Below are 12,793 nucleotides of genomic sequence, written 5' to 3' on the forward strand. Positions count from 1 at the left end.
TACATAAGGAATGGAAACACAGTACTGCAATCTACAGTCTGACCAGGAGATAGCGCCAATGAGCCATGCAGGACAAAGCCCTCCCTAAGACTTTTTTAAGGATCTTGTTGAATCTGGCAGTGGTGCCTCAGATCGTAAGATTTCGAAACTTGTGAGCAATAGCACCCAACAGCAAGGTTTTACATGTCTTTAATATACATTCATAATTATCTTTAAAAAAAAAAATAAATTTCAAACTCTCTCTCTAAAGCGAGATTACACTTTCCATTCACTCGCCTCATGCTCAGATCAGAAAAGACTGGAGATTGTGCCTGCAAACTCTTTAGACTTTCCCTTGGAAAATGTAAATGGCAGTGGGGGAAGTGGATTTGTAGGAGGCACATTTTTAGGACCCTGATTTGGGGCCTATTTCAGACCGTAGGAAAGTTGCCCGGGAGAGGGGCACCAGCCCACTCTCCCAATGAAATGTAGAGACAAACAACTGTGCCCTGCATCTCGCACGGGACACAGAAAAAAAGAAGGCCTGAACAAGAGTCACAGAGTTGTGACGCAGCTGTCCAGAGATGTACATTCCTGATTTGGGGAATGAGCTTAAAATCACAAAAAAAACTACATAGCCCAGAATCCTCCATTGCCACTGATCCTATCCCAAACCTCATCATTTTCCTATCTAACCTTTCACTTGTTTAATTCTGTTTAAGCCTTTGGATCATCCACTTTAGTTACAGAGTGCAGTTTAATCCATTAATCTTCGTTTTTAAAGCTCTGCCTAATGTTTGTCCGCAATGTTCGAGTGATCGTGCAGATGGTATTTGTGGGAACTTGCGAACCTCTCAAGAGATTGTGTTGAAGATCCCCCTCAGTTAATAAGGTTTGACTGATGGATATTAGGACAAAAGCTTTATCGTGCTTATAGGCCCATCGTTTCGGCCTGGCCCTGGCCAGAGAGGTGCGATCTAGTGAAGATTAATCTTAGCTTCTGTTAATCATGTAAGACTTGGGTACGTAGAACTGCCTATGACGGAGGCAAGCTGAGATCATGCCTGTAGATCTGAACTCGGTGCATAGATATTTTATTTATATCAAGGGAGTATTATAAGGTTGTTTTTTTATTTTAGTCAATGTTGATTTTATGTATTTTATTCTACAACTTAAAGTTGCATTTCATTTGTGTCCTGTAGTACGTTTAATTCATCACCGTGCATGATGTGTCCTGTAGTACGTTTAATTCATCACCGTGCATGATGTGTCCTGTAGTACGTTTAATTCATCACCGTGCATGATGTCGCACGTTTTGTATAGGCCCAGAGTCCTTGTTGGAGGGGTTGGTTTACGAGTGGAATTTAGAAATAAAAAGTTACAATCTTGGCCACGCAGGGGATCCGTGGCCTTGGTTCTCTTGTGTCCTCGGTACAGATGCGAAATCCATCTAATTACGCAGAGAAACATCTGGGCCTCTGTTGGACACCTGGTAACAGACTGGAAAAGGGATTGAATTAGCCTTCCTGTCTGACAGGTGTTAGCAGCAGCAGCAGCACTAAGCATCCTTGCTTCATCCCTCCCCAAAATCACATTCCTCGCAGCCAATCCTGTCATCCCTTGCCTCTCACTTCTCCTCATTCTGACCAAGTCTCCCCCACTGCTTCCTGTCCTGCTCCCTGCCCTTAATCTTTCTTCCTTGACCCTCTCTACTCCATTTCCTCTCCTCTCTCCATTCTCTCTCTCGCACTTTTTTTTTTTTTAACATAGTTTAATTTTTCTCTTCCCCATCCAATGGCACCGTGGAGGGACCAAATAACGGATAGGCACCGATTAAACCCTCTCTCCCCACTGCCCCTTGCGCCCTGCTCTCTAACCCTCTTACGGGCTCTCCCGGCGCGCACACAAGCCACTCGCCTGTGCACACGATTCAGTATTTTAATGAGGCCCGGCCGTAGAAACGGGCAAAAGGAGATGCTAGGGACACTAGCGCGTCCCTAGCGTCTCCTTTTGGCCCGGAGCGGCGGCTGTCAGCAGCTTTGACAGCCGACGCTCAATTTTGCCGGCATCGGTTCTCGAGCCTGCTGACAGCCACGGGCTCGGAAACCGGACACCGGCAAGATTGAGCGTCCAGTTTTCGACCCGACAGCCGCCGGCCCATTTTAATTTTTTTTTCTTTTTTTTAACCTTCAGGACCTCTGACTTAATATCGCCATGATATTAAGTCAGAGGGTGCACGGAAAAACAGTTTTTACTACTTTTCTGTGCACTTTCCCGGTGCCCGAAGAAAATAGCGCAAAAGCAAGAGAGAACGAAACAGACAACAACCCCTGAAAGGCAGAGCAGCCCGTGACAGTCTCACTGCCATCTGCGCCGTTTATTGATTGAAAGTTTAGTACGACATGAAGCAGGAACAGGGGATTGTCCTGTACATATGAGCTCCAACAAAGCTCTGACATGCCCATCCCCATCCATGACGTCAGGGATCTTTCCTTACCCACGAAGGCTCACGTCGCACATTGCTTCTTCCCTGCAGCAGGCGCCATTTGACTCTGCAGCAGGCGCCGTCTCCTCAGCTCCTTCCTCCGATGCCTCTTTCATCACCGGCAGGGAGATCTCTTCGCCTTCAGTCGCGCTGCCATGCAGGGAGGGAGACGTTGCCTGCCCAGGAAAACGGCAACAATCCCTGCAGATGCTCCAGAGCTTCTTCTTACAGAAGTGAAAGACCAGGAAAAGCACAACAGCAGCAGCAGCAAGGACACCAAGTGCAACCCACAGGCCAACTAGTTTTGTACTGCCGTCGTCCCCGGCCCCTGGAAGAGAGCAGCACAAGAATGATGAGAGCAGCGCCAGTCACCCAACCTGCGCCACACCCGTAACACAAAAGTGACCGGGAGCAACGTGAGGTAGGGGAAGGGGGGAATTACCCCGAGGCTTCCCGACTCTGGGCGTTGGGATGGAAAGGGGCGATAACCTGGAGGCAGGGGCTCCCCGAGCAGAGAATCTCTCCGACCCCCTTACAAAGAGATTCATCCTTACAAGGACGAATGTGTTAGTCTGGTGAAGGAAAAAAATATGACAGGAGTCAGGTAGGTCCTTACAGACTTTAACCAGTTTAATCGGAAGCCTGAGCTTTTCCAGGACAGAGTCCACCACGTGGGATGCAAGAGGATGACACGACCTCTGCCCTCGGAAGCTCGCGCCTCAATAAATTGTTTCGGTCTATAAAGGCGCCACTCGACTCCTGTCGTTTCATCCTACCGAGGTCAAAGCTGACTTACCGGACACAGGCGAAACAGTGGTGGCGCTTGTCCCAGCAGGAGCAGTGCTCGCATCTGGATCAGGAAGAGAAGAAAGATCAGGGCTGTAATATCACCCGCCCCACACACACACAGACAGCGCCGCACCGCTTCCTGATGGGCTGCAGACCCTGGCAGGGGGAAGGCTGCTGTGCGATAGTCAGAGAAAATCTTTACTCAGTCAGCAAACGGAGAGGAAAATAAAATCAGGAATAAAAGCTGTACAGAGAGTGGGGAGAGGCATCTGGGCTGCACAGGAACCGATAGGCCAGCAGGGGAGGCTGGAGAAGGGCCCGTCCAGATACAGGAAAGCAAAGAGAAGCCACCGTAGCTCATCTCGAGGAGGCAGATACAGGAGGCCCAGGCTGAAAATGCACCCAGGGAGTGCCCCCAGGGCAGGTTTGGAGGGCTCAGTGGCATGGGGGGGTATTGGTGAATAGAGGTGGCCCTGTGCGTCTGCCTGTGCAGGTCTATATTTCATGGGGTTGGGAGGGGGGTATTGTATTTATTTATTTAATAACTTTTATATATCATCGTTTGGGAACCATCACAACTGTTTACAGAGTAGTAAAAAGTAACAGAGTGTAAAAATAAGAAATAAAAAGGAGAATAATGAAATACATGCGGAACTGTCAGGTTTGGGATAGGGGAATGCACAGAAATCAGTGTCGGGATATTAGATTAAGTGCATCCCCCCAGGGGTTTATCAGGATATGAGAGACAGATTTTTCTTTGGTTAATTTAGCAACTTGGGCGCTTTGGGCTGGAAGACACTGTGATCTAGCAGGTTTGCATATTCATGTTCGGTACAACCGTCAATTCGCACAAGACATTTTGAGGCAGAGATGGAGTGAGACAATAGAATCTGGATTTCCTCTGGGGGGACGATCAGAGACCTTCTCTGGACATTGAGAAACTGACGAATCAACTAATCCAAGAGGTGCCACTAACTACTGCTTTTCCCTGGAAATCTGTATCAGAGCTCAAATTCTGGAAGGCGAGGGTTTCAGATGCAGCCTCACCCACGCTCTCAGGAACACAGCGGGCAAGGCTATGGACTCTGTACCGCGCTCAGCATGAAACATTATTCCCTCACATCAGGATAACCTGCACTCTAGGTACCGGTCTACTAGGTTTCCCCAACTCTTATAATTTGGAAGATTTAAAATATTTCTATAAGCAAATGTGCACTGCATATGATGAAATGTTTTGCGGTCTTCAGAAAATTAAAAAAAAAACCAAAACAAAACACTACTTTATTAAAAAAAAGAAGATTGTGTACGTGCATGTATCAGGGCGTGCACACACTTGTGTTCGGGAGGGGGATAGGATTAGGGGTCTTGCTGGGCACTGGTCCCGGGCTAATGAAAGAGGTCCAAATGTTAATTGGTTGCCAGCCCATCCCTGCAAAGCATTCCCTGAATCAGGTCCCCAGGAGATGGGAGGACTGGCACACGCTTCACCTGAATCAGACCGGGACCAGAGGAGCAATGGATTACCAGTGCGGTAAAAGAAATTCAGCAAGCATCGTTGGGACGTTAAAAAATTAAAAACAAAAAAATAAAGCAGACAACTGCCAGCAGATCTTACCTGACATCGTCAAATTCCACGCAGCCACACAGACTCCGGAGACACTGATCACTCTGTAGGTCCCAGCACTTTCGTCTCCCAGCTTCCTCATGATGAGGTACCTATTGTGGTACTCTAAAGTCATTTGAATATCTTGGTAATACTCCACATGTTCGCCCTCTCCATGAACACGTGCTATCCGCACAAAGTCCTTCTGGTTCGTGGATTTATGCTCCACAAAGAACGGGGGCTGTGCATCGGAGATAGGAATTTGGATGATACCATGACTCCTGTCAAATGGAGGTAGTGCCGGGCATGAAGTACCTGAGAAGGAGAGAGAGAGAGAGAGAGAGAGAGAAAGAGAAAGAGAGAGAGAAAGAGATGTCTCACAAATTCTTCTGCTTCTCCCACTCCCCTACATTGTACTGGAAGCCAGCAGACCTGCGACTGTAAGCTTTCCTTAATCTGCCTTATTGCTTCTGTTCTACCTTACGATGGCTTCGTGTCTCCCCAATGAGGCCCGGCCATGCGTGAAAAACCCCGGTATGCGCAGAAGTGCTGGCCAAGGGAAAAGGGGTGGCCCTTTTCCCTGCGTGCACCAGCGATTACTCCTCCTCTGGAGGAGGAGTAATCTGCGTGCACCAGCTCGCTGCCAGTGCGCACTTCCCCGGGACAGTGGCTAATGGCACTCCCCCACCCAGGCCAGGCCCCTGGGCCACCCCTTTTCCCTGGGCCAGCACTTCTGCGTATACCGGGGTTTTCACACACGGCCGGGCCTCATTGTAAAATGCGCGCACAAAATCCGGCCACGTACGTAGCCCTTTTAAAATCCAGGCTTTTCTGAATAATGTAGATTACACTGTTAGCCACTGGAGGGGTGGGGGGAAGCGGGTAGAATGGATCTGGGCGAGGCACAGGGTTGTTTATCTTGTTTATGCTGTAAAATTGTTCGGGATGATGTGGAGAACTCACTCAAACCCAACAAATAACGAGGATGATATGTAAAATTGAATTAAAAAAAAAAATTCAATTAAAGTTCCTCTCAAGGCGATTCCAGTCGCCCAACAATTTTTAAGTTGTTTCACCGGTTCTGGTTCTCTTGGTCATTAATCTGATTAGTTAAATCTAAATTTTTCGCTTTTAGGTCAGCTGTGCACCTCTCCGATTCCAGTAAAGAATCTTCTTGTAGCAAAATGCTTGCCTTGTTCCGCATGATCCAGCCCTCTCTGACTGGACCTCCAAACTGCCCTCGGTATCCTGCATGGCAGCCTGGGTTTTGGTTAAGCGATCATCTAGAGCAGACATGACGCTGAGATATTTGCCTTGGCACTTCCTCCGAGACGTATGCCAGCGGTTTCTCCGCGCCCTCAGACCCCACCGTTTTAAGCCTCCGACTGTCTCTTATTGCGGTTGGGGTGAAAGTGCCTTTGTACTCAACCTTCCAATCATGCGTCTTTTAGCAGCGTTGAATGCTTTGTCCCCATTTTCTAGACTGTCTGGTACACGCACGAAGAGAATATCAGCAAGAAGTGTGTGATTTATTGAGCAGATTTTTGAGAAACGCTCCAGAGCTCTGACCCGCGATGTCAGATCAGGCTCATAGCTGGAACTCCAGCACACTACCTAATGTACGACTGCTACCGTAAAAGCTTTTCTTCTCTGTCTTCATCTGCCAATAGGAGGAAAAAACCCATTCATCTGTAGTGATGGGGGGGGGGGGGGCGGAATGATGAACCAATGGTTTAAAATTTGGCCCTCCACTGAGCTGGCAACCATTGCAACTGTGATCACTCAAGAACACACGTCACTCAGCAAACTTTTCTGCTGGCTGGGAGCCAGGAGGAGGGGGAAATGTACTGGGCAGGAAAACAACCCCTCAAAGGCAGAGCAGCCCGTGACAGTCCCACTGCCACCTGCGCCATTTATTGTTTGAAAGTTTAGTAGGATGTGAAGCAGGAACAGGGGATTGTCCTGTACACATGAGCTCCCATCCCATCCAAAAAAACACAACAAAAAACTGGGCTTTTCCACTTCGTACCTATAATAATAATAAAAGTTCATCTTGAATCCAAAAAGACTTCACATGAAAGAATAAAAATACATGTTGGACAGCTACACTAATGCTGACTATGGGAAAGCAGTGTTATCAAAGCACAGATATATGTATATATATGAGTACACACACACACACATAGTGTGGGTGGAACTGAACTTACACAATCCTAACACTAGTGGAAAATTAAATACTGCACACAAATGGCAGTACAGCGGGGCAAACCATTTAACATCCTGTTACACATAACCCATCACTTCAAAGAGATTCTAGTATGGATTCGTTACACTGATTACAGCTTTCCTAGGGCCTGTGTCCGTGTATCTTCAGATCGGAAGTGCAGCCCCTGCTCCAAACCAAAATCCCTACGGGGCAGGCAGACCCTGAACGAAATCTGAAAGAGCGGACTCCCAAGTCTCAGAAAAATAAAAAAAAAAGAAGTGAAAATCAGCAGTGCGCGCCCGGCGATCCTGCACTGCAAGGTGCCCGAAAGCTGACCCCCAAAAAAAAACTGGAAGCCACCGCCAAGAGGCTCCTCTCCTCCCCCCGCCCCCGAGACAGAGAGAGCCGAGGAGGAAGGGGGCCACCCAGAAAAGCAGCGCTAGCAGGCCCTTCCTCGACTTCTTGCCCCGGGCAATAAGTCGCTGAGCCGGGGCTCCCAGTGCGCCGGCTCTCCCAGTGCGCCTGCGCCGGCGCACTGGGAGAGCCGGCGCACAGTGGGATAGCCGATTTGCTGAGGCAGTCTCTTAAAGGGTGGGCGGAGCTGTGGAGGGGGCGGGGTCTGTTGCTGAGGCGCTCCTCAGCCCCCAGGTATTTATTTTGAGAGGGGGGGGGGGGCGGTGGTAGAGCATTAGTTGGGGACCAGGCGCCTAACATGTTTAAAACCCGGCCCTGAATGCACAGGTTGAATCGGTAAAGCCTGCAGACATGTCAGATGGGGGGCGGGGCGGGGGGGTAGGGTATTAAGAATATGCATGGGGAGTCTGTTTTGCTAAAGTTAGTGGAAAGCCTTGGCGGGTCCTGTATCACTGCTCCCTTACGCCCTGTGTCTGTCGCGCCCGCGCAGCTTCCCCTGCGCCCGAGAGCTTAGCGGCGGCGGCCCCCGCATTAAATAAAGCGCCCTCTGCCCAAAGTCTCTCCCGGTGCCGGTCCCGCCCCCACCCCACCACACTCACCAGGATCAGGGAGGGTAGCGGCGCGGGAGGAGAGGCAGAAATGATGGAGGAAGAGGAGGAGGAGTACGAGCCGCATCTTCCCGGGTTTCACTTTTTAAAGTGGGAGAAACTGGGCTCCTGTCATTGAAGATGGCAACAAAAGGGCGGGGCCAGATTTCTCCGCCCCCCTTTTTTTTTTTTTTTTACTGCAGTTGATTGGACGATGATAGGGGGGGCGGGATTCGCTTCTAAGTTGCGGCGCCGGTCCGCCCCAAGGGGGCAGTTTCGCCCTGCGAGCGCCACAGGTGATCGCGCGACCGCATGGCGGCCGTGGAAAGTTTTGTAAGGTTACATGCAGCCTTCATCTTCACAGATGAACGGGGGGGGGGGGGGATCTAGATTCGTTTCGCTCTGCGGGGAAATAAAAAAAAAAAAAATCTATTTGCCGGTGCGCGAAAGGAAGACCTGCAGCTGGGGTGAGGCATTGTATGTTATTTCCCAAAAAAAAAAAAATTAAGCATAAAATAAACATTGATAAACTGGTAAGAGAAAACCCCCCAAAACTTTCTCTTAACATTTAATAAGGAAGACCGAAAGTGCCAGTTTACAGTTGTCCTCCTTGATTTACACAATTTCTACAAAAGCAGATCACATAATTAAAACAATGAAGAAAAAGAAAAATGATGCAAGCCTATAATAGATAACTGGGAACATAAAGTGAAGCCAAACCCCCCAATCTAACTCGATAAATGAGCCCCGACCGACCTGCCGCACATGCACGGTAGAGAGCAGCAGTGGGGAGGGGGAGAAGAAATGAGGAGGAGGGCCGATTCCGAAAACCAAACCGAAAAAAACTGTTTTAATGTAGCCCGTTCTTACGGGCTTAACGGCTTGTATAAGATAAGAGTCAACTCTCATCTAAAGCATAATAAACCAAACCCCTCAATCCCATACTGCAGCCCCGCCCTCTCGCTCCTGGACCAAGCAAAGAAGCTTGAATTTCACTCTCTGGGCCAGTGGTTCTCAACCTTTTCTTTTTTTTTCCCTGTCGGGACACACCTGACACATGGTTCTCACATGTATGATGCACTGAACATAGGACCAGCATGGTCTTCACCCCCCCGAATGGATGCAGAGCAGAAGAAAAAAGTATTAAAAGTTAATAGTCAACGTCATTCATGACAATAGCACCGGCTTAGTAGGAGTGACCAACCCTACAAACCCTCAATGAACCCTGCCATCTAACCCCACAATAGGGTGCACACAGCTGAAAGCAAATAAGAGACGGAGTGTTCTCCATAGCAGATCCAAAGCTCTGGCATTGTATGCCTGGGTCCCTGCATATTTTACCAGACAGAAAGAGTTTTTTCAAAAATCAACTAAAAACCTGGCTGATCTAACTGGAGACATCAGAATACACAGAACCACAACAACAACAAGAAGGACCAAAGCTGTTATTAAACCTAAGGTATAAATCAAATGACAGAATGCAAAGATCCACAACAACAACTCACAGACTAAGAGGTGAAAACCAGAAATAAGTGATTTTAATTATCCAATCTCTATACCAGATGTTTAGCTCAATACTAATATGCACCAGAAATTAGATTTGATAGATAAATGCAGGACCTACATACCACCTATGTAACCATATGTTGGAGTCGTCGTTTTGCTACTTTTGCCGAGGATGTATATAGAGGACAGGCCGTACGGAGTGGGAGTTTTCACCCAGACACAGACTGGTTTGAAGGGCACAGGCCAACTTCTGAGTGAACTCCTCTTTACTGCCTCGCACTGTGAAATGGTTACGAACAGGCAAGAGTCTTCTTTTACTTATTCCACTAAGTCTATGATGAGAAAGCTAGCAGTTAAAGCCTGAGAGAGAATGAAGGCCATGCAGCTGCGTCTGAGATTTGATAAATAATCATAGGGAGGGAACATCACTGCTTTCACAAGAATTGTTTAGTGTATAAAGGACAGACAGTGAGTGGGGGGAGAGCACAGGGTGATTCTTTGGAACATGTAAATATATGTAAACATATATATATATAAATCACTATACAGTATAGCAAAAATGGTAGATAAAAAAAATATGTTCCTAATAATTATAAAATATATAACAAACATCATATATCTAAAAATATTGTGAGAGTTCCAGATACATGTCAGCAGTAATGAGTGTTTTACTAAGATTGAAAATGTTATTGAAGTATTAGATATATCTAAGCCTCTATACCTCCATTTGATACAATGGGTGTGATTTCTGTTTGTGGCATAAGAAGAAAAAATGTCCCCCTGAGGAAGCCGATGATGGTGAAACAGTCGGGCTCTTGTCTGGACTGAGAACAGTTAGGTTCTGCTACTCAAGAAGAAGCTATTATTTCATTTGATTTGTCACTTTATTAGATCTGTCTCAAGAAATTGGACTTGAAAACCCATTTGGTTCCACTATTTAAGAAGAAAGTATTATTGTGTTTCATTATTTTTATTGAATTTTATAAGTTTCTGGATAACATCGATACGAAAGCATGAATGTGCAAGTAAAAACATTTGAGGAACTGCTTTGAAGTGTTCTACGTACTATATCGACAAGTAAGAAGGATTCATGGTGTTGTCTTTACTAAATGGACACTTTTTGTGAATTTTGGGTGCACTATTGAATTTTACTGAAGTTTAAAAGATTTTTTTTCACACTGAATCAAATATAAATGTTTGTTTTTAATACAAGTAATGTTTATGCATAGGTTAAAACCAAACAAACAAACGTATTTTTAGATGTGATATTGTTCCTTATTTGGTTTGTTATATACATATACCCACTCACATATATAAAACAAACTAGATAGATGGGCTAGATACAAGATGAGCTTGAAAAGCACACCAAAAACAAACCCCCAACTAAGGGAAGAAGAGCACTAAGGGTAAATATGTTTAAAAAATTGTTTGAAAAACCCTTTGTTACTTTTTGAATGAATTCAAAACAGACTCCAAACAGTACATACCCAAATTATTTAATGTAAGTACACATGTAAGACCAGACTTGTGCAAAGAGAGGATCAAGAATAACTTGAAAGGGGGGGCGCTGTTGGCAGCCGATGCAAGCGGTCGCATAACGAGTGAGCTCCGAACCCCCCGATCCTTATAACCCACTGCTTCGTCTTTTTAAATTCACTCCTCAAGCACAGATCCACACCAAAGACACTAGGACTTCGTACAGCGGGTTGTGCAATGGCCACGAAGCGGAAAACTGCAGATCTCAAACAGTTTTCATATGGGAAAGTTCCCACTGAGCCGGGACAAGATGGCGACGATCCATCGCCTTCCCCTTCGGAGGAGGCCTCGGCTAGCGACACACAGGCAGGGGCTTTGGAGCCCTCTAACAGCCAGCTTCTCTCGACACTGCTTACCAGAGACGAAGCTCGGCAATGGTTTATCGAGCTCCGTGCTGATTTAAAGCAACATAAGTCAGAGCTCATGGCAACAATGGCTGACCTCCGAGGAGACCTCGTGGCACTGGGAACCCGAGTGGATGAGAACGAAGGCCGTATTGATCGGCATGGGGATGCGATTAACACCATAACTACACGACAAGCTTCGGCTAACACAGATCTTCAATCGTTGCAAGCTAAAGTTGAGGACCTAGAGAATAGGTGTCGACGAAACAACTTACGCATACGAGGGGTACCGGACACCCCCGAATTTGCTGATGCCTCGGAGGTCGCCACACAGATTTGCACCCATTTGCTATCACAGAGCACAGAACAGGAATCTACATCTGTCCCTCCTGCGCCAGAGATTAGTTTCGAGCGGGCGCATAGAGCACTCGGTCCCCGGCGCGACCAAAGACCGCGGGACATTGTGCTTTGTTTTACGAGTTACCCCTTAAAGGAACGGGTGTACGCGGTGGCCCGCCGGATGACCGAGATTACTTGGAAAAATTTAAAAATTGCTATCTTTCAAGACTTATCAGCTCTTACTTTGAAGAAAAGGTTCGATCTCAAGGAAGTAACAGCGACGCTACGCGGGAAGGACATCCGATATAAGTGGACTTACCCTTTCGGTCTCTCTTTTCAAGCCCAGGGGATCAATTATCGTATTACGAATTTGGAGGAAGCTGCGGAGGCCTTCGGTAAGGCAAATATCCCGATCTCCTTTCAGCATCCTAAAATGGCGCCTGCTGAGCAACCCCTTGACACTGCACCTAGATGGCAAAGAGCGGGAAAGGGAGGCAAACGTCTACAGAGGCAGTCGGAGACTCGCCGCTCCCCGGCGCAGGACTTGGGGTGAGACGCTGGCCAAGTTCAGTGGACTTTTCCGCGGCAATTTAAAACTTTTATTGCACACAGTGTGGTTATTCAAGGTTTATAGAGTTTGACATATGTTCGGTTGAAGCGCCTGCTGCATCGCGGGTAACAAGCCTTCTAAGGAGGGTATGTGGGCCGGAATTTGTTACCTCAGCAGAGTTTGCCGAGTGGGTTCTGAGTTTCTTTACACATTTTCAGGTTAACTTATCGTTAAAGGATCGGGGGGGGGGGGGGAGGGAGAGCTTCTCGGGAAAGTGGGACTGCTCTGCAGAGGCTGTAACGGTCTCCTAGGAGTGGTGTATCCCGAACAGGGCACTAGGGATACTGTTGGAATGAAGGGGGCAAGACCTGGTTATTTGGGGTGTATTTTTCTCGGATGTACATTTTCTTGTGTATATGGGCAGTATTTGCATGGTAGGAAGGAGGATACTAGCA

The 12,793-nt window shown here is 47.3% G+C and overlaps 1 protein-coding gene across 1 annotated transcript; it reads right to left on the bottom strand.

Annotated features, from left to right (window-relative positions):
- Positions 1–242: 242 nt before the first annotated feature.
- Positions 243–8,204, bottom strand: LOC115080924. Its single transcript, XM_029585385.1, has 5 exons — positions 8,076–8,204; positions 4,869–5,171; positions 3,261–3,314; positions 2,477–2,792; positions 243–1,479 (listed from the first exon to the last, which is right to left on the bottom strand). Exons 1-5 carry the CDS (start codon positions 8,149–8,151, stop codon positions 1,434–1,436), a joined length of 795 nt encoding a protein of 264 aa, XP_029441245.1. The 5' UTR covers positions 8,152–8,204; the 3' UTR covers positions 243–1,433.
- Positions 8,205–12,793: the final 4,589 nt, after the last annotated feature.

The sequence above is a fragment of the Rhinatrema bivittatum genome, chromosome 19 (assembly GCF_901001135.1).
Source record: "Rhinatrema bivittatum chromosome 19, aRhiBiv1.1, whole genome shotgun sequence".
In the NCBI taxonomy this organism is placed as follows: Eukaryota; Metazoa; Chordata; class Amphibia; order Gymnophiona; family Rhinatrematidae; genus Rhinatrema; species Rhinatrema bivittatum.

What these genes read in the sequence shown, in the direction of transcription:
- LOC115080924 (XM_029585385.1), bottom strand. Translation starts at nt 8,151, where the DNA reads ATGCGGCTCGTACTCCTCCTCCTCTTCCTCCATCATTTCTGCCTCTCC. An exon ending in CGCTACCCTCCCTGATCCTG is followed by an intron (nt 5,172 to 8,075) that starts GTGAGTGTGGTG and finishes TCTCCTTCTCAG; the next exon opens with GTACTTCATGCCCGGCACTA. An exon ending in TGCGACGTGAGCCTTCGTGG is followed by an intron (nt 1,480 to 2,476) that starts GTAAGGAAAGAT and finishes TCCCTTTTCCAG; the next exon opens with TCTGTTACCAGGTGTCCAAC.